Source organism: Polyodon spathula, chromosome 2 (genome assembly GCF_017654505.1).
Source record: "Polyodon spathula isolate WHYD16114869_AA chromosome 2, ASM1765450v1, whole genome shotgun sequence".
In the NCBI taxonomy this organism is placed as follows: domain Eukaryota; kingdom Metazoa; phylum Chordata; class Actinopteri; order Acipenseriformes; family Polyodontidae; genus Polyodon; species Polyodon spathula.
The window spans coordinates 52,950,943-52,977,091 of record NC_054535.1 but is presented as its reverse complement, the minus strand read 5'-3'; the positions used below and the strand labels follow the sequence as shown (position 1 = coordinate 52,977,091).

Here is a 26,149-nt window from a genome sequence, read left to right as displayed (position 1 = left end):
GATCAGGGTTTCCCAATCCTGGTCCTGGGGACCCGCTCTGTCTTGTGGTTTTCACTCCAGCTGAGTTCTCAATTACTTAATTGAACCCTTAATTAAACTATTAATTAGCTTAATTAAACATTTTTAATTGTTTTCAGTTTTTAAACAGTTGGAGATTTCAAGTTAACTATACAAGTAACTTGAAATCGGCAACTTTTTAGGAGCTGTTAAATTACGAAAACCGGACCTAGATTACAATAACTTCAATAATGTCTAATGAATGTTAAAAAAATAAATAAATAAAAAAAAAGTTAAACCAATGAGAAGTTAAGAATATATGTTACAATGAAAGTGTGACTCACCAGGGATTTATATCTGAGGTTTCACAGACTGTGATTAACAATAATCTTGGACTACCAAATGTTACCTTAGGTAAGGTAGTCCAAGATTAGTGCAAATTATGGTCTGTGAAACCACCCCGTAATAAACACACTTCTACCTTTCTCGTACATTCAAATTACTAACAACTTTCTTGTTTGGCTTACACTAACTGAAGCAAGGAGTCTGTAAACTGTTTTAAATCTGGTGGCTGATCGTTTTTTACTTTCTTTTTTTTAAACCACAGAAAGTACTTTGGAGTTTCCCTTACCACAAGGAATTCAATCTCATCCAGGAGCCTGACGTTATTGGTATTGCTGAGCTGTATTAGGTGATTGCTCTGAGAGATCTGGTCCATCTGCTCCTTCACACTCTGCAGCATCTCCTCATAACTGCTCAGCTTCCCTTCAATTGTATCTACTTCATTCAGAGCTTCATCAAGCAGCTGCATCAGGATGTTCACTTGCTTCTCGGAAGCCATGATTGACTGAATATTGGCCTTAGGTGAAAAAAGAAGTATGTATAATTTGCATGTCTATTTTTAGTTTCTACAAAACCAATTTTAATCTATCAAGACTGTGCTGTTCATGGCTTCTTTTAATCAGTTAATCAATTATACTGACCAACTCACCCCATCTAGCACCTGCAGTTCACTAGACAATTTTTCTGCAAAGGCTTCTGCGTTAGAGATGGCATATTCACAGCCCTCCATCATTATCTCAATGTCTTGTTCTTCCCTTGCATTGAGTTCCTGGTAATCGTCCAGGGTCTCTTCATCCCCTCCTGCCACACTCTGATTCTCTCCACTTGGGACGGATTCTTTACAAAAATAAGATAGCAAACTTTGTCAAGCTTTACTGGGACCTGTAAATAAAATCCATTTGTTTGCACTACAATAAAGTGGATCTCTTTATGGACAAACAGAAAACTATTTAGCCCAAAAACTGATGGAAAGCACTTTGCCGCTCACAGGGTCTTATGAATCCAATCACCCTAAGCACAAATATTAACATGGTAACACATATTTGAGCATTCAGAGATTTACGTCAACATTTTTAACATTCCATCCTACATGCTCAAATTATCACTTGAATTACATCAATATCAATATACTAAATGGAGAACAAGAGGAGGAACGATTTACCAACCTTCAGCTTTAGGAAGCTCTGGCCAGTGAAAGGTAAGAGAGAAGAGTAAAGAACAGAAAGATGTTATAGCCATAGCAATGTACATAATGTTATCGGCATTCCCCTTGTTTAACAAGATGGCAAAAAGCACTCTGCTATACATGCAGAAGCATACATTTAGCTGGCAAATGCCAGTATTAACGATTTGGGTTATTCATTCATTCGTTATGCATTACTTCCATTCTAAAATAAACACATAGTTCACATATGCAGCAAATATATAATTACTTGATGAAATGCTTGTCGCGCCAAAAACTCCTTAAGACTGTCATTTTTGGAAAGTTTTAACTAATCTTGTAAATTTATAAGTTCATGTAGTTTAAGCAATCAGAGTCTGGTAAATTATACAACATTTAATTTTCATGGAATTTGCTGTAATATTTTGCATTAGTTAGTTTTATTAGCATTAGTGCTTTATATGCTTTATATTTCTAAAATATAAAGCAAATATTAAAAGAAATAACTTGGATGACACCTTCCTTGAAATGTGTACGCTCATAACGATTTTAAGTGCAGCACAAACCCAATCAAACATTTTAAACAACATTTCTGCACATTTAGGAAAAAAACAAGTAATGATTTAAAATAAAATAAATGGTTCTGATGCTAAAAGTCTTACTCTGGTTTTCACTGACTGGAAGATAAATGTTCCAATCTGAGCATTAAAAAAAAAAAAAAATCAGTCCCATATCTTTCAAAACATACATGACCAATACCATGACAGCAAAATAGACCAAAGCAGATTCATATGGTAAAGGCTTAGAAACAGACAAGTAGCTATAACAACCCTCTTCAGTTGCACCTCGCCCAGCTACACCACGGGCTAGCAGAAAAAACACGTCTTAATAGCAGAAGCCTCATTGGAGTTATTTTAGATACACTTTAATACTTCTGCTTGCAATGGCAAATATAATATGTAAAATGCATGCTTTCCTATACAGATTATAGCCATGCACATGTTCCCACTGCTGCGCTGCAGGTACCCGGCTATGCCGAGTTGTTCTCAAGTTGCATGCAAAATTATGTTGCCATGCAGTAGAAACTGAAAGAAAAGACAGTGGCAAGATTGTTCTTTTGTTCCTAAAAAAAGTCAAGTTTAACATCCCCCTCCAACTCATCTGGTATCCGGTTCCAATTTGGGCTACCAAAAGCATTTTACACTCTTGAGGTGAACTCAACTCGACCACGCTACAACATCATTTACAGTAGGATTCCGGGATGAAGAAAGCAAGCAGCTGCTACTAATGGCAGCGACAGTGGCACTGGAACAATTGTTAAAGTGGGGGTGCTGAAAGCCATTGAACAAAACTGTAACCCCTGTATATAATGGAAGCCATGCAAAGACAAGGGGCTGCTACCGCACCCCCAGCACCCTTAGTTCCAGCGCCCTCGGGCAGCGAGCCAGGACTAAGAGTTTACGCAAAGTGAAAACTTGGGGGTATTGATAGTTAACAAGTAGAATTCAAGTAAGATTAACACAATCTACAGTTCATGAGCTTTCCTCTTTAAATTTCTAAATAGTACTACTTTGTCTCACCTTCCAACAGCTGGGAGCTGACACTGACAAAATCAATTTTCTTCCTCAGGTACCTCTGGTTGAGTTTCCATATGCAGGAGATAAAAGAATTCTTCTCAGCAGTACTGCTAGCAACCCACCTATATACTTTCTCAAAATGCAAGTCAAACTCTGGATTTTCCTGTCCAAGGAAAAAAAAACACAATTGACACACTGCACAGAGCAGGAAACAGACAAACCACCATCTAGGTCTATTTTGTGATATCATGACCCAACAGAACCCACCACCTGCAAGCCCTGCAATGATGTATTTCTGGGTTTATCACACTATAAATCAAGTGAGGGAGATTTAAATCAGCAACAGCCGTTTGAACTAATAAGGCTTAGCACCATTGTTCAGTGAAAACTGACCCTAGCCTATAGGAGATGTATGACGAGAGCAACTTGACTCTCCCTCTTTAAACTAACTTTTTCTGATGTAAAAACCTGAGGCTGGATGGATGAAAATCTGAGTTTAGTGTGGGTTGTACATTAGTAAAAAAAAAAAAAAAAAAAAATACAGGTAAGTTTTAGCCACATAGGTTTTTATCCCTATTGGCAGTGACAATTTAGGAATGGGAGTTTTTATCCTAAAGTTTGAAATGATGTACTTTACAAATCACACCAAGGAATAAAACAAAAAAGTTACAAAACAAAGGAATAAGAAAAATACGACTATTTCTACAAACCTTGTTAGCATCTTTAGCATCTACTACAGCCAGCTCTCTGAGTTCCCATGCTGTCTGTCTCTTGTAGAAATCCCCTTTGTCTGACTTCTTAACTTTCACCACCTTCACTTGCACTGGCCGCTCGGTGGTCACTGAAACGGGACAAAGTGTTTGTTTAAAAAAAAAATTATACGTATTATTCACCACTCTACCTGTTGCATTAACCATAACAAGTTACTACAAGTTATTAATGTTATATTACTTAGGGTAGTCCAATATTTGTGCTAATTTGTGTCTGTGAGGCAAGCCGTGTGTATGTGTGAGATTATATATATATATATATATATATATATATATATATATATATATATATATACATACATACATACACACACACATACACACACACACACACAGTACCAATCAAAAGTTTGAGTACACCTGCTTGAAACCAGGTTTTTCATGATTATCTATGCTTTTAACTGTATAAACTTGTCTATAAACTTGTCTATAAACACTTAATATTTCATTATATGATACATGTAAAAATTTAATTTTTAAATGAAAATGTAAATCTTGTTAACTTCAATGAAATGGTCACCCAAAGCAAGGGGATTTCTGTGTCTAAAGCCCAAGTCAGTTAAAAGTCTGAAATGTGTATAACATGGTGTTAGAACACTGGCCTAAGAATAAAAGTGTCTTTGTTAGATGTTCTCTGAGTTAACTAGCATGTTACCTAATTAACCTTTTGTCACCAATTATCGTTAACAGGTGAGGATCCATGATTACTATAAATATAGGTAGCATAGGCACAAGTTTGTCATTCCTGAATATAAGGGGGCAAAAAATGGAAAAATACGCTCAGTTATGCAAAGAAAAAAAAGAAAGTCTGTAATTACTTTAAGAAATGAAGGTCAATCTTTAAGACAAATTGCAAGAACTTTGCAAGTGTCTGTAACTGCTGTGGCCAAGACCATCAAATGATTTGAAGACACTGGCACTCATGAGGACAGAACAAGGTCAGGCAGTCCAAGGGTGACCTCAGAATCAGAGAACAAGTTCATTCGAGTCTGCGAAACCGGCGATTAACTGCCCCTGAAATACAAGCTCAGCTAAATGGTACTAGAAGTACAGGTGTTTCAACATCAACTGTTCAAAGGAAATTGCATGAAGCTGGCCTGACTGGAAGAATTGCTGCAAAAAAAAACATTGTTAAGAGTGCAGAATAAGAGGAAGAGACTTGCCTGGGCCAAAAAACACAGAAACTGGACATTTGAGGAGCGGAAGTCAGTCTTAAGGACCGACGAGTCAAAATTTGAAATATTTGGGTCCAACCGCCGAGTATTTGTAAGAAGCAGAAAGGGTGAGCACTTGAGTTCTGCATGTGTGATTCCCCCTGTCAAACATGGAGGAGGCAGTGTCATGGTCTGGGGTTGCTTTGCTGGTGACAGACAAGTCCATGGTAAGCTCAACCAGCATGGCTTTCATAGCATATTTCAGAGGAATGCTATTCCATCAGGATTACAGCTAGTTGGGCAGTCCTTCATTCTTCAGCAAGATAATGACCCAAAGTTGTGCAAGAACTATCTGGCGAAGAAGGAAAGTGAAGGACAACTCAATCTAATGACCTGGCCTGCCCAGTCTCCAGACCTCAATCCCATAGAACTTGTATGGGACGAACTGGACAGACGAGTCAAAGCAAAACTACCCACAAATATATATAATGACAAGGTAAGAGAGGGAATATGTTACCCACCGGTTGAGAAGAGCATTATTTCCCACACAGTGAAATGACCACTAGAGGTCACTGGTCGGCTGAAATCCAGGACAAAGCGCAATGTCTTTGCAGAACAAGGTTATTATTATTAGTGAATGGAAACAATTAAAAGAGCTTAACACGTGGGTGTATAAAAACTAAATTTTGGAGAGAATCGAGGAAGTGTGTAGTGGAGAAAGGTGTGTTTGGTGAATTAAAAAAATCTGTACACGGAAAAGGCTTAACCGTCCTGTTAAAGTTAGACAATTACTAAAACAAAAAACAAAACAAAAAAAGTTAGTTCAGTTCTCCGTGGGGAGATTTTTGTTTTTATTTGTATTTGTTTGTAAATAAAACTGCTTCATCGACTCAGTTTATGGTCACACAATACTGAACAGGATTTAAGAAGCCTTCCCAAAAAAACCAAAAAAACATGTGCAACGGTATTCCCAACAAGGATGGAGGGTGTACTGAAAGCACTGGTGCAGGCAACAGTAGTGCAACAAGAAACCAACTAAATGAAACAAGAAACGAATCCGATGCTGTTAGCCCAAGCTGCTCAAGGGCCCACTTTTACATGAAGTAATGAATATGATAAGGGTAAATCTTTTAGAGTCATTATTGTATTACTTTAGTATAACTACATGTTAATTTGGATTCAAATGTTGTTTTTTTCTGACTTTATGTGAACGAAAAGACACACATTTGCCCATTTTCCCATTGGAAATAGTGATATTTTGAAATATCACTGTCCTGGTCACAAAAGCAAAGTTTGTGGGGAATAATAGCCATTTTCTATACTTTTGAGGCATAAGCAATTAGGAAATAACACTTACTACCCAGGAACAAAAATTGTGTTACATAGTGTTATTGATTATTTACTTTAATAATACAGGGCAAATTCATAGCTTGCAAAACATTGTCGAAGCATCGCAAAACCTGCATCGTTTATGGATCATATCTTATATGTACAGGGTCAAATATTTTTCCTTTACAAAACATCTTTTATGTGTCTCCAGTTTCAGTCTACTATGCCCCTTTTCCACCTGCACACCAGAGCTGAGCCAGTGCCAAATCGAGCCAGCCTGGTACAGCTCGGGTAGCTGGAGTTGCTTTTACACTAGAGAAAGGCAACCTGAGCTGAGAGACGTCACGCATAATGAACATGCCGAGTCGATTAAATTAAATGTCACAGACTGCAAAAATAGAACCAAGCATTAACTTAATAAAATTATTTTTTACCATGGATTTTTTTCTTTTGAACACGGAAAAGTACTGAGAATATGTGTATGTGTGCGTGTGCGTGTGTACATGTAAACAAAGGAAGCAAAGACGGAGGACCATATTACAGGAATATATAATTTAATTACATCCTTATGAAATGAAATAACATGTGGTTAAACGTTATATGTGTGTGTGTGTGTGTGTGTGTGTGCGTATATATATATATATATATATATATATATATATATATAGTATGCATTAATCAATAGTGCCAGCCCTAATATCTATAGTGCTACCTCGCTATAAGACTCTCGGTTATAACGAGCTTTGGATACAGCATGTCCCCCAATTCCCGACTAGTGATTCATGCAATATTTCTACAGTAAGTACAGTACTGGAGTTGTTCAAACTGTAAACAACTTCTCAATTTAACTTGTTTGTGTCTGTCCCTTTTGATACAGTATCTGAACTGAAAAAAAAGCTGCACTGGCACTTTATATCACAGACATATTAGGCCTATCACGTGGTTATCTTTCCTAATGTATTTACTTTTTTGCAGTGAGAGGAGCTGCAGCTTTCTCCGGGAGACGAGATGCTTCAGCCCCGCTCTGGCAGCAGCCAAACGTGGGGTGAGCCCATTCCCTTTTCCCCTCTCCCAACCCGCTCTCCTTCTCGCACTTTGGTTGTCTGTCACTTCGAACTGAACTCCCGACCGCCGCTTAGCCAGGCTATTTACAGTTTAAAAACTGTTAATTAAAATGACCCACGAGTGGGAATGTTATTTTTATTTATTTATTTTTATTTTTTTTGTAAAAAATACAGCGTTGATTACATGGTGCTTTATGCATGGGTAATTAACGGAAAGTTATATTTTTGCTTCACTATATGTGATTTACAGAGAGGGAGTTATTTTATTTTGTATTTTAGTGAGATGTGTGTTGTTATGTGTCCCACAGTGTAAAGGTAAGGAGTTAGCGGTTGTGGTCCTGGAGGTTGTCACTTTTTCTTGGCATGATGATTGGGCCTGCTTTGGCCCCGAGCCAGATTCAGATATGTTGCGAGGCTGGAGTTTCACAGCTTGGTTCTGGCTCGGCTCGGGTATTTGCTAATGTAAATACACCTGTACCGTAAGGGTGTGGAGCCCTCACGGTACGGGTGTGCTGATGTAAACGGCACATTATTGACCCCCCCCCCCCCCCCCCCCCCTTCCGCTCACATATTACGTACATGTTTTTTTAAATAGTTTTGGAATCGGTTCCAACAACACATACCCGGTTCGGAACAGATTCCAAAAAACTCCTCAAATGCACATCACTACCAAAATGCATATGCTATCCCACACTTTTTCACTATTCCCTCTTCATTTTATTTAGTTTTTATTTATGGATTATTACATGCTTTGTTCATGCCACTGAGGGGTATGTTGGTAACTAAGGCCTAAATTCACCAAGCGTTTTCTGCAAATTCGGTTAGTATTATTTTTTCTGTAGTCTACAAACGTCCACATAAGACGTAAAATGTATCGAGCAGGTAAGTCCAGGGCATGCTGTCCTGAAATAATTATATATTTACATCACTGCCAGGGAGAACTCATTAGATATGCCATGAGATAGCTACACCACCAGGGGGGAAAGTAAATTTATAAAATGGGAACACCACATAATACAGTACGACGTTATTGAGGTCTTTGTTACCAACAACACATAAAGGGTTTTTGTAGTTTGTAATAGTCGTTTTGAAAGTCCTTCATAACATTCCAGGGAGCCCAGTATCTTATCGTACAGCATATGTTATACATGTATCTCTAAGCAGTTGTATTATTTTTTATATATTGTAAATTTTTTTTAAAAAAATAAAAGTTTGTATTGTATTCCAAGTACTTTTCATGAATATACCCAAGTGTTCTGAACAAGGGACTTTTTTCCCGGTGTAAAGGTTGACATTTTATTCTAAAAATCACTTAACAATGTCCAATACTGCAATACTGCAAAAAAAATTTATATATATATATATATATATATATATATATATATATATATATATATATATATATGTTAGTCTCTGATTGAGAAGAGCATCATTCCCCACAAAGTGAAATTGTTTTGAAAAAGAAATAGGGCAGCCTGCAATACAAGCAAAATGGCCACTAGAGGTCAATGGTTGGTCGAAATCTACCTCTGGATAACAAGGTATTTATTATTAATGAATGGAAGCAATTAGAGGCAATTGCTTAACTCCATTTTGGAGAGAATCGAAAAAGGGAGCAGTGGAGAAAAGGCGCGGAGCCGGTGTTTGAAAGGTGTGTTTGGTGAATTAAAAAATCTTCACAGGAAAACAGAATTACAGGGAATTACTCAAAGAAAAATGTTGTTTAATTATCTGTGTGTTTTTTGTTTCTCTTTATTTGTTTGTTTATAAATAAAACTACTGGAAAACATTAACCTATTGTTGCATCCTGGTACCTTAGCTGTTTGATTCATCTCTAGAGTTGTCTTTGAAAATATCAGAATAGTACAAACGAAGAATCAGAAATGCGATTTTAGACCTTGGTTAACAGGCTAGTGATCTGCCAGTTTCACTTCAGTCTGGTGCTCTACTTTGTCTTAGGGCAGACCTTACTGGCAGTCCACCTGATTTGCATTGCTAAATTTAGCTGGAGAAATCAAGCTTCTGTTTTCTGTTCAAGTGGAACATTGCCTTTCATTATACACCTTTCCTTTAAGAACAAAAAAAAAGAATCTGGTATATAAGGAGATGTGATCCATGACCATTACTTCAGCTGCTTAATTCCTTTTTTTATGTAGTGTGGTTGGTAAAGTAATGGAACGCCCTCTCTGTTACAATAGTCTGGATGTAAGAGAACTTCCCTGCCCCAACACAAGGCTAGGGTGAATGCAATGGAATGACCCTAATCTTACTGTACCTTAACTTATTTTAAAATATAATTTTAAATACAACGCATGAAGGCCTGTACTCTTACCGGTAGCACACAGGAAGCAGTTTTTCTTCTTTTTGCCTGCTTTACAAACATTAACTATGCTCAGAAGCCTCTCGTCATTTGGAGTAAAAATGTCCCTCTGCAAGGCATGCTTGATAGCAGTCATTGCTCCTAATAAAAACAATATAAATAAATTAAAACAGCGCAAAAACACATAATATTTACTGTATATAGTATCCTTAAAAAAAAAATAAAAAAATACAGATGGGACGTGCATTTAACCCAGAAGGGTGCATTATATATTACAATGCGTTTGTTGTTTGTGTGGGGATTTGTGACAGGTAGTCACATGGAAGTCAGTACAGGCGTAAAGAATGCTCCAAAGTGCTTTGATGTTGGGCTTAAACTTGATCAATGAGCAAGTCGTTTTACCACTGACAGTAATACTGGTGCTTATACAGGGACCTCATATTGTAACAGCCATGCATGCATGCATGCATGTACGTAATGTATGTATCTGTATGCACTATAATCAAAGACTAAACCAGTCAGCACTAAGGTTCAGAGTATTTAATGTTTACAGTAAATTATGATTTCAGCCCTTCATTTGTATTGGTTTATTGATGTTGTGTATATACTTCACAGATACAAACAATTGACATGCAAAGCAAATGTAATGAAAAAAGCGGCAATACTATGTTGACTGTACGAATCAAATAAAGGTTTAGAATATTACATCGGAATAATTTGTCAGTCCCCTTTTCCCTGTTTGTCAAAAAACTATAAGTAAAAAACACGGTATATTTGCTTACCTTCGATAATGTATAGTCTTTTTATAAAATAAATGGGGTGTTCTCAATCACCTTTTTCTTCCTTGAAAACACAAAATAAGCTCGAACCACTTACAAACAATCTATTTACACACCCAATGAAACCAAACCCTGCCCATCTGACCTTCCTGCTTCCGGCAGAGGCAGAGCACAAGAAAAAGTGGAAGTACATTTGGAATGCTTGGTAAGGAGGATTACGCCGCCATCTCGGTAAGGTCAATACACAGCTTGTCATAGTATCAATTAATATTCTAAATAGTTAAAATATAGAAACATTGCGTATTACACATCTATTTTATAAAGCAATGTAATTAAAAATTAGGAACTGCTGCACATAGGATTTACTGCCACGCACGAGCAGCTGCCAGATTATTATGTTAAAGTTGCAAATAATTATCATGGGTGTCGTCTTGACCGTTTTTTGGCGTACTAGAAGTGTGTACATTTGCTGCACATCGCTGAAGCAGACAAGCACAGCACGTATTTGCCTTTAAAACCGCAAGTACTACGGTGTTGATTTTCTGGCATCTTGAGTGACTGTAAGCATTGCATAGTAGCATCACATTCAAAGCCCCCATGTATGCAAGAGACATACACACACACAAAAAAGACATTTGTCAAGCTTGCAGTTATACTGTAAAATGCAGGTAGACTCTGTTTCAAATTTGTTCCATTTCCAACCTAAAGGGATAAAAACAGCAAAAACAGGTTTATATATGTATTACCCACTCTTATGTCATTTTTCTGGGGAGCCCAGGAGTGGACAGGAATATTTTTCTCATTCATGTATGTGCTATGTCATGTTGCCTATAGTGTAAGAATCGTGTTAGCCATGGAGCTATATATTTAAATACAGTAGTATACAGTAAGTGCACATACTACAAGAATACACTGTGAGATAAGAAGTAACAAGTTCGGTTTAAAACAATTTGTATCTACAATGACAGAATAGTCATGCAACAGTGCAAGGATCCAGTAACGTGGTGCTCAGGTCATGCGAATACAGTGCATATTAGGAGGGGCAGATCAAGAGATCTACAAGTGCAGTTTAAACAGGTGAGTCTTGAGGGGGCGGTGGAAGGCAGTGAGAGACAAAAATAGGATATTAGAAGGTCAAACTGTGACTAGTCTGCTGGGTGTTTTGTTGTTTGTATCCAATTTATTGACAATGCACTAACAATTATTCTACAGCCTACTGTTTTTTGTTTGTTGTTGTACAAAAACACTAGGTAACTATTGTAGAAAAATGGTACTGCTAAGTGGTCTACTCTGGTAAAGATTGTGATTACCATGCTGTGTTATCAAATGTAACATCTTCTACAGGGCTGTGGAGTCAAAGGGATGAAGGAGACATGAAGCGAATGGAAATGGGAACTGGGTTTTAAAGGACCAATGATAAAAAAGACCACTATACTATATTACAACATGAGTGCAACCCTAGTAGGTCAGGTATATTGTAGTGTACCAGCTATTAGGAACGAAGAAGGAGAGGAGACAAGAAGAGATGAGATTCAGGTTCAAATGGCAGTTCTTTTATTCAGCAAGCACAGTAGTCATAGCTCAGACAGCTGTTCAAGAAAACCCTCAGCACTCCTTCCTGACACCCACCCCGAGGGGCTTTAAATAGCCCTTAGCCTGTTTACATTTTACAACATTGTAATAACCCCAAGCAGATGCATCCATCTGTCCCATGAATCCCTCAAATCCCATTTCCGCAAGATCTCACCAATACAAATCTATGAGGAACAGTCACATACAACTCTCGCAAGCTCCAGCTCACGCACATGCTACCTGGGAGCGATCACAGGGCAGTCCACATGTGTTTCACAGGCTAATTTGCAAGTACCTAGCATTGTTTTTCTGCTCTGTCCACACAGGAGCTCAGAGCCCTGCAGGTCTGGTGCTGCATTTAACTAGCCCTAACCATAATAATGATGCAGCCACAGCGTTCAGTCTGTACACACCGTTACGATTTCAATAGTGTTTTACTGGCATTAGATAGTATAACCATGCATAACTTCTCATTCAGAATTGAAAGGTAAAACATATCATTAAGCAACTTTTCTGCCAGCAGGTGGTGCCATGGGCTAAAAAAGTCACTTTTAGTTGAGTTTAGCTGGACAAAGGACGCTGAGATTGTGAGCTATGCTTTTTGATTCCTACCATCCTAATTAAGTTAATTAAATAATAACTAAAGGGTATATATTTGGTTAACATTTAAGTATAGCAATGTCAACGGCAGGAACTTAAAAAATTTAAAACAGCTAAGGGGTATGTTTATTCAGAAGGAATGTTCTGTTTAAGAAAATAGCATTTTAAAATTTTATAGAGTACTGGAATGGAATGTTCTGATGCTCAGTTGTGCTATATGCAGTAGCTATGTAAATGATGAATCTGTTGTATTCAAAGGTCCCAGGTTATATTGAAAATGCTTCATATTTTCAGTCACAACACACAAGCACTGTGCGCTGTCACAGTTTAAAATGTGTTGCTGCTTTGTAATTGTGCTTTTCTTTAAGTAGCTATTCAATTAAAAAAAAAAAAAGATTGACTTATATATGGTAAGTATTGTGTTAAATATCTCCAACACCAATAAAGAAAAATCTGGTCATCCAGTACTTTTAAATAAAAAAAGAAACCAGCATTGGTTGGATTAAACATCCTGATGGCAAACTATAGCTTGAAAAGCATGTGGCAGTTTTGAAGTACTCATTATTAATTTGTAAGAATCTGTATTTAAAGTAGACTCATGCTAAACTGAAAGTGATTTGCTGTATAAATCAAATCATTTTATCATAATGAAATGCAAGCTAACAGCAGGTGGAAAACATAAGTAATTTGGAGAGATGGTTATTACACATTTTTAAATAAATCTATGTATAAAAGAAACAAAAAACAATGCTTAGTTTTTTTTTAGTATGACACAGAAATATTAGCAGTACTCTGAACAAACCCCTAATCTGAACAGGGTTTGGCCCTAACTGGTTTGGATTAGCGAGAGTCTACAGTGGAGGAAAGAAGTAGCATGTACATTATAGGTGCATGTCTATGGTAAAGGTGCACCAGTAACATGTGACATGTACGTACACTGTTTCAATACAATATATATATAGATTATTCTATATTAATATAGTAATATATATATATATATATATATATATATATATATATATATATATATATATATATATATATATATATATATATATATATATATATATATTATATCGTTACTGTATATATATATATTATTATATATATTGTTATATATGTTACAACATTCGTAGCATGCTGTAGACATATAAATTAAAATTTTTCCTATGTCCCGATTTTTACCTTGTGGCAGGCTGGCGAGTGGATAGAGGCCCAGAGACAGACTGCAGTTCAAAAAAATAACTTTTATTATAAATAAACACAAAAAATGAAAGGGCACAAGGGCCAAAACAAAGCAATTTAAACACAAAAAAGATAAAAAGCAAAACTTACAAAAATAACAGTTTCCAGGCTGGGCGATGCCTTCACTGGACTCAAACTTTCTAAACAACCCCAAAAAAAAAACCAACCTGCTTCCTCAGCTCCCTCTCCCCAAATGAGAAGCAGAGGCCTCCTTTTATATCAGGTGGCTGGGCGCTGATTGATCGTTAATCAACCTAATCAACTAATCAACCCCAGCCACCTGAACATAATAAACCCAGGCAGGCAGGGGAAATTAACCCCATCCCTGCCAATTTAAAGGGCAGAGCTTTGCTCTGCCACACACCTCCCCCCATGTACAACGTACACTGGCCGCAATCGGCCAACTCCCCCCTTCCCCCCACCCCTCCCCACCCCCCTCCCCCCAAGAGTCCAATTATGTCCCTTGGGTGGGCTGTTATGGTGGGTGGTGGTGGGCGGGGTTGATGTCGGAGCCCCCAAGCCTTCTTTGGTTGAGGGGGCCCCGAATCTCCAAGGTAGCACGACGACGGCGGCCCGGGTCCCTCTGGTGGGAGAGGCGGCGACGGCGGCCCGGCTCCCTCTGGTGGCGGAGGCGGGCGGCGGCCCGGCTCCCTCTGGTGGCGGAGGCGGCGGGCTCCCTCTGGTGGCGGAGGCGGCGGGCTCCCTCTGGTGGCGGAGGCGGCGGCGGCGGCCGGCTCCCTCTGGTGGCGGAGGCGGCGGCCCGGCTCCCTCTGGTGGCGGAGGCGGCGGCCCGGCTCCCTCTGGTGGCGGAGCGGCGGCGGCGGCCCGGCTCCCTCTGGTGGCGGAGGCGGCGGCGGCGGCCCGGCTCCCTCTGGTGGCGGAGGCGGCGGCCCGGCTCCCTCGGGCTCTGAGAGCGGCGGCGGCTCCTCCCTCTCGGGCTCTGAGAGCGGCGGCCCTCCTCCCTCTCGGGCTCTGAGAGCGGCGGCGGCTCCTCCCTCTCGGGCTCTGAGAGCGGCGGCGGCTCCTCCCTCTCGGGCTCTGGGAGCGACGGCTCCTCCTCCTCCCTCTCTGGCTCTGGGAGCGACGGCAGATCCTCCTCCCTCTCTGGCTCTGGGAGCGACGGCAGCTCCTCCTCCCTCTCTGGCTCTGGGAGCGACGGCAGCTCCTCCTCCCTCTCTGGCTCTGGGAGCGACGGCAGCTCCTCCTCCCTCTCTGGCTCTGGGAGCGACGGCAGATCCTCCTCCCTCTCTGGCTCTGGGAGCGACGGCAGCTCCTCCTCCCTCTCTGGCTCTGGGAGCGACGGCAGCTCCTCCTCCCTCTCTGGCTCTGGGAGCGACAGCAGATCCTCCTCCCTCTCTGGCTCTGGGAGCGACGGCAGATCCTCCTCCCTCTCTGGCTCTGGGAGCGACGGCAGATCCTCCTCCCTCTCTGGCTCTGGGAGCGACGGCAGCTCCTCCTCCTCCCTCTCTGGCTCTGGGAGCGACGGCAGATCCTCCTCCCTCTCTGGCTCTGGGAGCGACGGCAGCTCCTCACCCCTCTCTGGCTCTGGGAGCGACGGCAGCTCCTCACCCCTCTCTGGCTCTGGGAGCGACGGCAGCCCCTCACCCCTCTCTGGCTCTGGGAGCGACGGCAGATCCTCCTCCCTCTCTGGCTCTGGGAGCGACGGCAGATCCTCCTCCCTCTCTGGCTCTGGGAGCGACGGCAGATCCTCCTCCCTCTCTGGCTCTGGGAGCGACAGCAGATCCTCCTCCCTCTCTGGCTCTGGGAGCGACGGCAGCTCCTCACCCCTCTCTGGCTCTGGGAGCGACGGCAGCTCCTCACCCCTCTCTGGCTCTGGGAGCGACGGCAGCTCCTCACCCCTCTCTGGCTCTGGGAGCGACGGCAGCTCCTCACTCCCTCTCTGGCTCTGGGACGGAGGCTCCTCCTCCCTCTCTGGCTCTGGGAGCGACGGCTCCTCCTCCCTCTCTGGCTCTGGGAGCGACGGCAGCTCCTCACCCCTCTCTGGCTCTGGGAGCGACGGCAGCTCCTCACCCCTCTCTGGCTCTGGGAGCGACGGCAGCTCCTCGCCCCTCTCTGGCTCCCGGGAAGGCGGCTCACCCCTCTCTGGCTCTCGGAAGGCGGCTCACCTCTCTTTATTGGAGTGACCGGTGGATCTCCCATGTCTACCGCCAGGTAATTAACCACCATGAGGGCAACCTCTGGGAAGGAGGCCGGGTGGTGCTGTTCCTCCCACTGTTCCCACCTCTCCCCATCTCGACGCCACAGCGTGTTGATAACTATGGGGAGATCGTGGACGAGGTCTGCCTCAGGGTGCATCAACCAGTCCCAGATCTCCTGGGACGGTGGTGAAGGTGGTGGTGCTGGAGGTAGTGGGGTGGCCCCTGATGCCCGGGGTGAACACGGCACCTCTTCCTGGGCCTGGTTGTAGGGGCATCCTGCCCAGTTGTGGCCGTCCTCCTCACACCGGCCACACCAGTTTGCCGGTGGCACGTCTGGGCAGGACCGCCAACGATGGTCCTCCTTCCCACACCAGGAACACCAGGGGAAGAGGCTGGCCGGGTCCTCCAGCGGTGGCTGCAGCAGCTTACATTTCTTCAGCTGCTGCTTGTCCTGCCTTTTCCACTGTCTGCTCTTCTTTCCCATTTTTTTTTTTCAAAAAAAAAAAAAAAAAAAAAATACTGCTCTTCTAGGTGGCGCTATCCCACTTCTGACACCAAATGTGGCAGGCTGGCGAGTGGATAGAGGCCCAGAGACAGACTGCAGTTCAAAAAAAATAACTATTTTATTATAAATAAACACAAAAATGAAAGGGCACAAGGGCCAAAACAAAGCAATTTAAACACAAAAAGATAAAAAGCAAAACTTACAAAAAATAACAGTTTCCAGGCTGGGCGATGCCTTCACTGGACTCAAACTTTCTAAACAACCCAAAAAAAACCAACCTGCTTCCTCAGCTCCCTCTCCCCAAATGAGAAGCAGAGGCCTCCTTTTATATCAGGTGGCTGGGCGCTGATTGATCGTTAATCAACCTAATCAACTAATCAACCCCAGCCACCTGAACATAATAAACCCAGGCAGGCAGGGGAATAACCCCATCCCTGCCAATTTAAAGGGCAGAGCCACAGGATCATACATCTCCCTGCCAACAAAAAGGGCAGAGCTTTTTTCTGTTTTGTTTTTATGGGATGTTTTAATCTTTTTGTATCTTAGATTAATAGAGGCAACTACATTCATCTGTTTTTAGTTTTACATGCTACAATTAGTTTTTTAATTGTAAAGAACAATTTAGAATGAAGAATAGTTACAATCAGTATCTTTATTGGAGACGTTGTATTTTAGGTTTCAGTCCCAACACAAAGAAATGTTTTTCAGGCTTGCCTGAATCATTATTCAGGCTAGTTTCACACACCGAGATAAGTTATAATGGGACATTTGTGCAAATGTGAGGATGAAATGTGTGCCATTACCTGCTGTAGATATCCTCAATCTGAAGGGACACTACACCATCAAAAGCCAGGACACTATTTACTGTGGTTTGACTAAGAACTTCCTTTGATAGAAACTCGGAAGGAAAAAGAAGAAAACTAGCTACAGCAACAGTTTTAATGATTAAAAACCCAAAACTGGTGTTGAAGCTTAAGGCATGAGAAAGACGGGTTAAACTACTGTACATTTGAGTCTCTACACACAATGTGCACTTTTATATTTTCAAACATAAAAAATATCATACAACTCTTATTGGTTACAAACACCGTAAATAAAACACCTTTGTAACTGGCCAAACACTTGCAATATTTAACAGCAGAAGTTTTTAACCCACACTAGGATACAGGACATAATGATAAACACACAAGATTGAAAGCATAAAAACATATCTGCATTAAAACCATGCAGTCTCCCCTATTTGATGATAGGGATGTGGGTTCAGTGTAGGCTGTATCAAAGTTCACAATCTTAAGCTCCTTCTTGTAATATCTCCTGCTAAGCTGTACCAAACAGCGAGCAAAGGCATATTTGGCAGCACAGCTCAAGGCTTCCAAAGTGTACATTTTTTCATAATGCATGTCAAAGTGTGGGTTGTCCTATAATCAGAAAGAGAGACATATTTTACACATGTATTTATATATTTTTTCAACACAATTCAAGCCATTCATGCAAGTTCATGTTAGTTGGAAATAAGGGGTTTGATCAATCTATGCATTGCAGTTGTATTTCAGAGCATTTTATAGCACTGGAGAATCGCCCAGTTATTTCTGGATTACCCCTAAAATAAGTGGTTAGTGTAATCCATCTTGTAAAATACGCTTCTACTACTACTACTATGACTACTACTACTACTACTACTAATAATAATAATAACAATAATAATAATAATAATAATAATAATAATAATAATATAGTTACAAACAACTTTATATAGCTTAATCAATGTTTTTCTTTTCATCCATTTTAAATATCAACATACTGAGATTTTGTCAGCATAAAGAGATGTTGTTTTGTGCAGCAATGGGAAGGCTTTCCACATTTACAGTGGACTATTATGTAAAACTGAGGGCATATTCTCATCAAAGTGAAGACTAAATGCATTAGACTACCATTACAAGCAGCAGTAGATGGAAATGTAGACATTTCCATGGGAAGCACAGAGTGACTCAACCACCAACTGGGAGCACTTCCACTTACTGCCTAACCACAGAATCCTTTCTCCTTCATAAATTCTGCATTAGCGGAGGACAGATTTGTAAAGCATAATTGGGTTGGGACCCATAATTTTCAGAGGTTACATTTGTTATGTGCACTTAATTCTTTAACTCTAGACAGCATGGACTGTTTTGCAGCTAACATTGACCAGAGTAATTTTTCTATACCTATACCAGTCGACTGGGGGAAATAACCTTCCTGTAAGTTAAGGTGAAAATATTAAACACTAAAGCTATTTCATTTGTTATGAATAGTTTTAGGGTCTGCTGGTGGACTTGGGGTGGATTTGATCAACATATATCCTACTGGGTTAAGCCATAACTGTGTTTTCAGAGCATTTTACAGCACTGGATTGCATTAACAACCAATTCTTAGTTATCCCAGCAACCTTCAGCTCTAAAATTTTCTAATAAAATGCCAGGGTGGCATAAAAAGTTGGTCTGATTAATCCCCAAATCAAATATGCAGGTTGTTTGCCTAATGATGTTGTGATTGGTATATAGATAGATCGAGTTAAATTACAATGAAGTGTAAATTACTATGATAAGGCTGTGATAGTTTTAAAACTTTTATAATTTGAGTTTGATGTGCTCAACATTTCTCATAGAATTGTTTTTAAAGCTGTATCCCACAACAAAATATTTTGTTTGCATTTGTCAACAGTGTTGTCTCCAAGAAACTGAACAATAATTCTTGGTTGGGTACACACCTGTGTTTGCACTGCGTGGGTGTAAGAGATTAAACCATATTTCATGTGTATGTTGAAGCAGTTATTATAGCTGTTTCAGCACCTATAGCATCGGTGTTTAGTAATAAAAAATGGTTAGCTTTCATATTTATGTATAACATCAGTGGGGGGGTCTAAATAAATTGTAGAATAAAAATGATGCTTAGTAAGTGCTTCACTAATCTTGTCGGAAAAGCACCTTCCTGAAGTGTTGTACCCACCTGTGTACAAAAATAGTATACAATAAAATATGAATTTCTCTTTGACCATCAATGTTTGTGTACATAAGTAATTGATTCTCGTAAAAGTGTGACTCAAAACCTGCGCTAAGTGAATGTATTTCATTTTGGTAGGTATATGTGACTATTAAAACATCAAAAAGTTAGCTGCACAGGTTTGTTAACAATTTCAGTGTTCATTTATAAAACAGTTCCTTTTTTATTTTCTCACCCATTCATATTGTGTATAATTGGAATAGATGTAGAAGGAGCAGATCTTACATAACTTGAGGATACTTGTGGAATCACCTGAATAATAAGTGTATTTTTTAAATTAAGTTAAGATTCCCACAACACGCCCCTTTTTATATACAATATTTTCATATTAAAGCTTACTTAGTTAATGTTATAAGAGCAATTGTGGGTAGGGGTATTGTTAGACTCCCTCCCCATCCCCTAATAAAAAAAAAAAACAAACAAACATAATATTTGCCAAACCACAGATACACTTTCAAACATAGAAATAAACAGCTCAGATTTAATTCAGCTAGTATAAAGTATGCCCATTAGATAAGCAATTGATAGCAAATCAAAGTTTATTAACTGTACTAATTTAATCAAAGCATACTGCCCTGCTAGAGCTGCAGCTTCTTCATACTTATTTTATCCAGCCCTCCCCTAGTTGGTCTGTACTATACTAAAGAGTGAAATACCACAGTTTTAAATATTGCAGTATTCTTCTTAATTAGGTTTATTTTGTATAGCATTTTCTTTTTTAGTTGTCCTATCCTGGTGACTTTTTAAAACTCAGAAGTTTAACACCCCAAAAACTGCACACAAGTAGGCTCAGTCAGATGTTCCTGCTGCAGTATCTTTCCACATCACCTATCCTTTAGTTTTATAACCTGAGACAGATTAATTAAATGCCACTTAGTGTCAATTGTAGTTGAGGGAATTGAAAAGGTGACTTCAGACTGTTGATCTACTGCAATACTGTACCAATGAAAGTCATTTCACTTGATGTGGTCCTGAACAACAGATGAGACTCTAGCCTGAAGAATGGATTAGAGACATGGAAAGGCAGGATATTATTATTATTATTATTTTTTTTTTTTTGTGGAATATAATATTGGATGCAAGTTAACAGCCGAAAGATCAATACATTCTTATCTTAAATCAATGTTTTTAAATTGGAGCGCAACATGTTATATACGAGATCTGCTTAAATCTATGTAAGCACTTAAAGGAAAGGGAATGGACGATCCACGAATCCCGACATTCAGCAATAGCTGACCACCCCCACCCAAAAGTAAAATGAAATGACTACTATAACAACAAGCACATTTATTTTGACTGTCAAGACCGTGATTAGGAGGTGGTGCCATAGCTGAATTGGGTTTAACAGCCAAAACTAGCATTATTAAATTTACTATTAAAATAGTAATGTCTATGCATGTATGATTTATTGATTTATTGATTGATTGATTGATTGATTGATTTATATCAGCTTTGTTCCATTTAATCTCCTTTCCGTTAGTATTAATGGGAAAAAAAGTAGACATTGACTATGTGGTACAAAAAATCCTCTGATAAATATAAAGAAGTTTATACTGAACAGAAAAATAACAAGCTTACTGTATCTGAATCTCTTCCATCAAGCAACAGCAGGTCTTTAAGTAACCATGTTTCAGTTTTCTCATATTTGTCATCCAAATTGGATCTGGTGTGTTTCAGCAGAGATATCTGTACTTCCTGGCCCTTTGTCACTGAAAACAACAAATGTATTACAATTCTGTAGAAAGCCATTTACTTTTAACAGAAATATTAAATACAGTGGCAACAAACTTCATATTGACCAAATACCATTAAGAGAGTGTTTCTGTTTATCCACTCACTTACGCTTGCCAAGTTAGTATTTTTTTTTTACATTGACAAACAACACTTAAGTATGCATTAATAATCAAGTGTTATTTCTTGATATGATTAAGCTTTTTTTTTTTTTTTTTTTTTTTAATTGAGCACGAATCTGTCTTGATTAGTGTTTGAGAAAAGTTGAAAGCCCTAAAAATGTACTGGCTTTCACTTAATAACACACTTTAGACTATAGTATAGCTATAATTTGGAACATGTTTTTAGTCTCTTTGTTTTTTTTTTTTTTTTTTAATATTAATTTAAAAAACGCTTGTATCCGGTATTGTTTTTACAAACGTTTTTTTTATTAAAACCAGCCTGTTTTGATACATCTGTAGTATTACTGATAGATAGTTTTAGAATTAGACAACATTGTCTGTGGCAAATTAGTAGATGAAATATTAATTATTTAAAAATAAATCGCGGTAATATTCCCAGCTTTATGAAGTGGAAAGTGAGACATTCCATAAATTCAACTAACTCAAACACATCATATTATTTTCCTCTTGCTACCTGTTAGTTAAAAACATGTTTTGTGTTGGTTGGAAATCTTCTTATATTTTACATTTAAAACAAGACTTGCTTCCAATTTTTATACCACATCAAATACTGTCATCCTTAAAATCTTAAACCTACTCTAAAATGGATCTCTTTCCACTATATTTGTACCGTCTTTAGTGATGTTAATGGGTGGTCATGAATTAACCTGTGGGAGGAAACACAAGTTGGGTTAATATACAGGTAAAGCTCAGCCGTTTTTTTGATTTGTCACTTTTAAACTAGATCCCTGTTAAGTTATATTGAAGTGGTATGGAAATTATGATTCTGAGTTTAAATGTAAAATGAAAACTAAAATCACTGTTTTAGCAAGTATATGGAAAGTGTGATGCATGTGAAAAATAATTTCATTCAGAATTGCTAAATGCAGAAGTCTAACAACAATGATTCATTAAGTAATGTTTGTTAATTTATTGGTGATTAGGTAGTTATTGATTGCTTGTACGGTATAAATGCAAAGCCTATCTAAAGAAAATACATACAAGGAGAACTTATTTATATAACTTTTTTTTTTCTGTGTATGCATTTTTTTCTATTATGAACAAGTTTTCCTAAATAAACATACACATGTGAAATAATTGTCTTACCTGATACACACAAAAAATATCTTCCTTGTGCAGAATAAACTATTTCAATAAACTCATCCAAATGATGTCCATCTGGTCTAAATATCTTCTTCTGCATTTCTTCCTTAAGTAATGATGACATTGCTGATCAAAAGAGCCCAAGAAACTGCATGCAAAAAGTTAAATCACTCCACTCCAAGTTTTTTTTTTTCAAAATACCAACAGCACAGGCATTTATATGAATACAATGAGTTGCTGTGATGTATAGAAGAGCACACTCGTGATTTATTATGATTAATGACTTTCCCTTTTGCAAATGCCTCCCAGGAGGAACATATACCAGCTAAGTTTAAGTAATTTAGCAGGATTCTTTTTCAGACCAGATATTATTAAAGCCTCATTTAGATTCCATTATAATCACTGAAAGCCTACTGACATATTGATTGGGTGAGACGTCCATTAAGGATCTACTGTAATGCTATCAAAAATGAAGGCAAGACATTAATAGCTCTGAACCTCTGACATTTGAAGCCTAAAATAATGTAGTCTGACAGAAAGCTAAGCCTTGAAAGGCCATCATATTGCCACGTCTATTCAAGGCAGAAAGTGTTCTCTTGTTTCAAGCAATGTGAATTTTTGATATTAGGTTTAAAGTATGTGTTGTTATTGCAAACCTGTCTGTTTAAAAAAAAAAAAGAATTGAATAGTTTTCAACAACCCACATGAATAACTATTTCCGATGCTCAGGCCCAGATTTATAAAAAGGATTAAACATGTTTTACGACCGTAAAACATGCGCTGAGGGTTCAGAATTCTTGGATGGGATTTATAAACACACGCAATGTCATAAACACGATGTGCTCTGTGCGCTTTAGCCCTTGATGCATATGTAATTCTGTATATGCATATGTAATTCTGGAGTGTTTCTGAACGAAACCGTTAAAATTGGGAGGGTCTATTAAATATTCTGTCTAATTTATTAAAGTTGCCAGTAATTGCGGGCCTTGTATTAGCGTGATTATTTTAAGAACTCTGAAAAGCAGCCGTTAATTTGCCACAGCCAGACAGTAGGCTATATACAAGGCAAGGTGACGTGGGAGACTTGTCTGCAGCAAGGAGACATCATTTTCATTCCAGACACTCCGCTACATATTTCGTCACCTCACAAAAGACTCCCATCCAATAAAAATGAGCCAATATTCGTTCCGGAGTCTTGTCGCTACCTAAATGACCTGAACATGGGACATCGTGAACCAACCACATGCTCTTACGTGGAAAAAACTGGGGAACGAGTAATTCTATTACAATCTGGCCTGTGCTTGTGGGTTGGGATACTCTATACAGTAGATGCCTGACAATAATGTGGTGAGGATATGTAAGCCACCGGTTAACCTCTACATCCTTCCCCTCAATAGACCGAACCTGCCTCCAGACGTGGGCCAGTGAAGGATCATTTTTTTGTCCACATTTCAGTCCCATAATTTTGGGATATCAAGCAGAGCTAAAGTAGCTTCAGCACCGGGGGCCTCAGTAACCCGCCCCTGCAGGTCACACTGAATCCCCTTTCCCTTACATTTGATAGGCTCTGAGCTTTCCCCCACCAAATCCCAGCCTTGTTTCATTGACATTCCTTCCCACTTTTCAACCCTTCACTCTATTTTTGTCTTTTTTGGGCAAAATCGGGAATGGAACAAATCGGCATGAAGCGAGAAAATGGTCCCAATAGCTTCCCACGTCGCTCCCATGGTCTTACTGGAAACTAGCATTCCTGTTTTATTAATCATTGTAACTAAAATTATGGGATATAGCAACTTTGCAGCTACTGCTATGATTTAATTTAGTGAGGGGGTTCTCCTTGTTATCCCCATGGATACAAGAAATGACCACGACCCCACTTGACCACCAAGGTACCCCCCTCAATAGAGCTTCTGTAATTAAAGTTTGCCCACATCCTGAGTCCACTAATGCGTGGGTGCTCACATCACCAAACCGTACATTAACAATACAAGGTCCCTCCCAATCATTACCCCTGGGCATACCTGGTGCTGTCAAGATATAATGGGAGGTCACGCCACATTCCATTGCCGCCGGGCAGTTCCTGGCGAGGTGGCCGACCTCCTGGCACCGGTAACAGGTAGGGCGAAAAGGCGCCCACGGAGCTTGTGTGTTCCGTTGCCGGTTTGACAACGGGGAGGGCTTACCCCGCCAGGGGTTGCCCTCGATCCAACATTAGATACTCTTAATCTTATAAATAAGAGTATTTCACCATTATACACAGAAAGTAACAGTTTTGTTCAGACTTCAGTGAATCGCAACAGTGATATATAAAAAATAATATAAACTTCATCAAAAGTAGTGATTTACAAGGAATTCATCCAAAATTAAAATTTAGTCCCAGCGACAAGCCTTTGTCTTAAGTTGTCTAGACGCGCATTCTAGATCTTACCCGTCTTTGAATACCTACCATCGACAGGGTTATTAAATCAATAATTCCAATAATCAACAACTCCTTAAGATAGAAGTCTTTTTGTGAGAATTCAAATTATTTCACCATACTTGTCAATCTTTCGATGAAGCTATATAAACATCATCAGTGCTCTTACAAAAATAGTCACATTCCAAGTTATAGCTCTCTTAAACAGATAATCCCAATATGTATTTTTGTATAGAAATTCCAAATTTCCTTCGTGTATGAATTCATCTTTTTTCCTTTAACCTGTATTTCTGCTAAATGTACCTTTATCTCCTCTTCCTCTCTCAATACTTGTTTCAATCTATCTGTAATTTCTGGAAAAGGATTCACTCGAAGCTTATTAAAATCATAGGTGTCATTAGCATGAATCACTATTCTCTTTGGAACAGAAGGAAACTATACATGTTTAACAGGTGTGATACAAAAAAAAGCATTCTTATCATACAAACTTGATTATTGAAGACATAGTTCTTCAGATTAGTAATAAAACAGTATCTACCATTAAGTTGATAAGCATAATTCAATACTGAACCATAATTCATTCTCTGGACAGTTATAATACAATTACCTTCCATAGATTTTACAGATGTATTGGCAGATGATATAGTACACTCTGGCAAAATTGCATCTCTATTCACAAATGAACAAGTACACTGAAATTGACACATTTTAATATTCCAACACTTTCACCTTTACTCTGGTACCATCACTTTTCCTTATGATTTTCTGTTGCATTTGTGTATGTATATGTCAAGGGTGGGGTGACCAGGGGTAACCACAGGTAAATATACAGTTAGTAAGTACCGACTACGCCAAATTGTGTTTGAAAAGGGCAAGGACCTTTGTGACAGAATGATAATAACTTTCCCTAGACCGGTTCGTTTGACTCCGGGGGATCCGACACACACAGGAAACCCAAGTAGGTTAAAACAAGTTTAATTGTGTCTCCACAGGGTAAAGTATTAAAAACAAAAAACAAGCACCCAACACTGCACAAATTAAAACCAGGGTATTCCCCTCCCCTGGGTAGAATCTCTAAAAAAATGTAATAAAAATAATGTTTGTTCTTAGTTGAACCAGCAAG

The 26,149-nt window shown here is 39.2% G+C and overlaps 2 protein-coding genes across 8 annotated transcripts in view; both read right to left on the bottom strand.

The window, feature by feature from the left end:
* Window positions 1–10,638, bottom strand: part of LOC121298196 (exocyst complex component 1) — a 36,703-nt gene extending 26,065 nt beyond the window's left edge. For 4 of the 7 annotated variants that reach the window (XM_041225140.1, XM_041225158.1, XM_041225168.1 and 1 more), the window contains exons 1-7: window positions 10,498–10,638; window positions 9,728–9,856; window positions 3,789–3,919; window positions 3,082–3,241; window positions 1,506–1,523; window positions 989–1,176; window positions 629–856 (exon numbers count right to left, since the gene is read on the bottom strand). In XM_041225140.1, coding sequence (XP_041081074.1) covers window positions 629–856; window positions 989–1,176; window positions 1,506–1,523; window positions 3,082–3,241; window positions 3,789–3,919; window positions 9,728–9,851 — 849 coding nt within the window. In that variant the 5' untranslated portion in view covers window positions 9,852–9,856; window positions 10,498–10,638. The remainder of the gene's footprint in view (window positions 1–628; window positions 857–988; window positions 1,177–1,505; window positions 1,524–3,081; window positions 3,242–3,788; window positions 3,920–9,727; window positions 9,857–10,497) is intronic. The other 3 variants (XM_041225147.1, XM_041225178.1, XM_041225194.1) reach the window with 1 other exon arrangement.
* A 6,606-nt stretch (window positions 10,639–17,244) lies between these two features.
* exoc1l (exocyst complex component 1 like) lies at window positions 17,245–22,734 on the bottom strand. Its single transcript, XM_041272579.1, has 3 exons — window positions 22,614–22,734; window positions 21,193–21,323; window positions 17,245–17,993 (listed from the first exon to the last, which is right to left on the bottom strand). The coding sequence occupies exons 1-3, from the start codon at window positions 22,732–22,734 to the stop codon at window positions 17,733–17,735; spliced, it is 513 nt and encodes a 170-aa protein (XP_041128513.1). The 3' UTR covers window positions 17,245–17,732.
* Window positions 22,735–26,149: the final 3,415 nt, after the last annotated feature.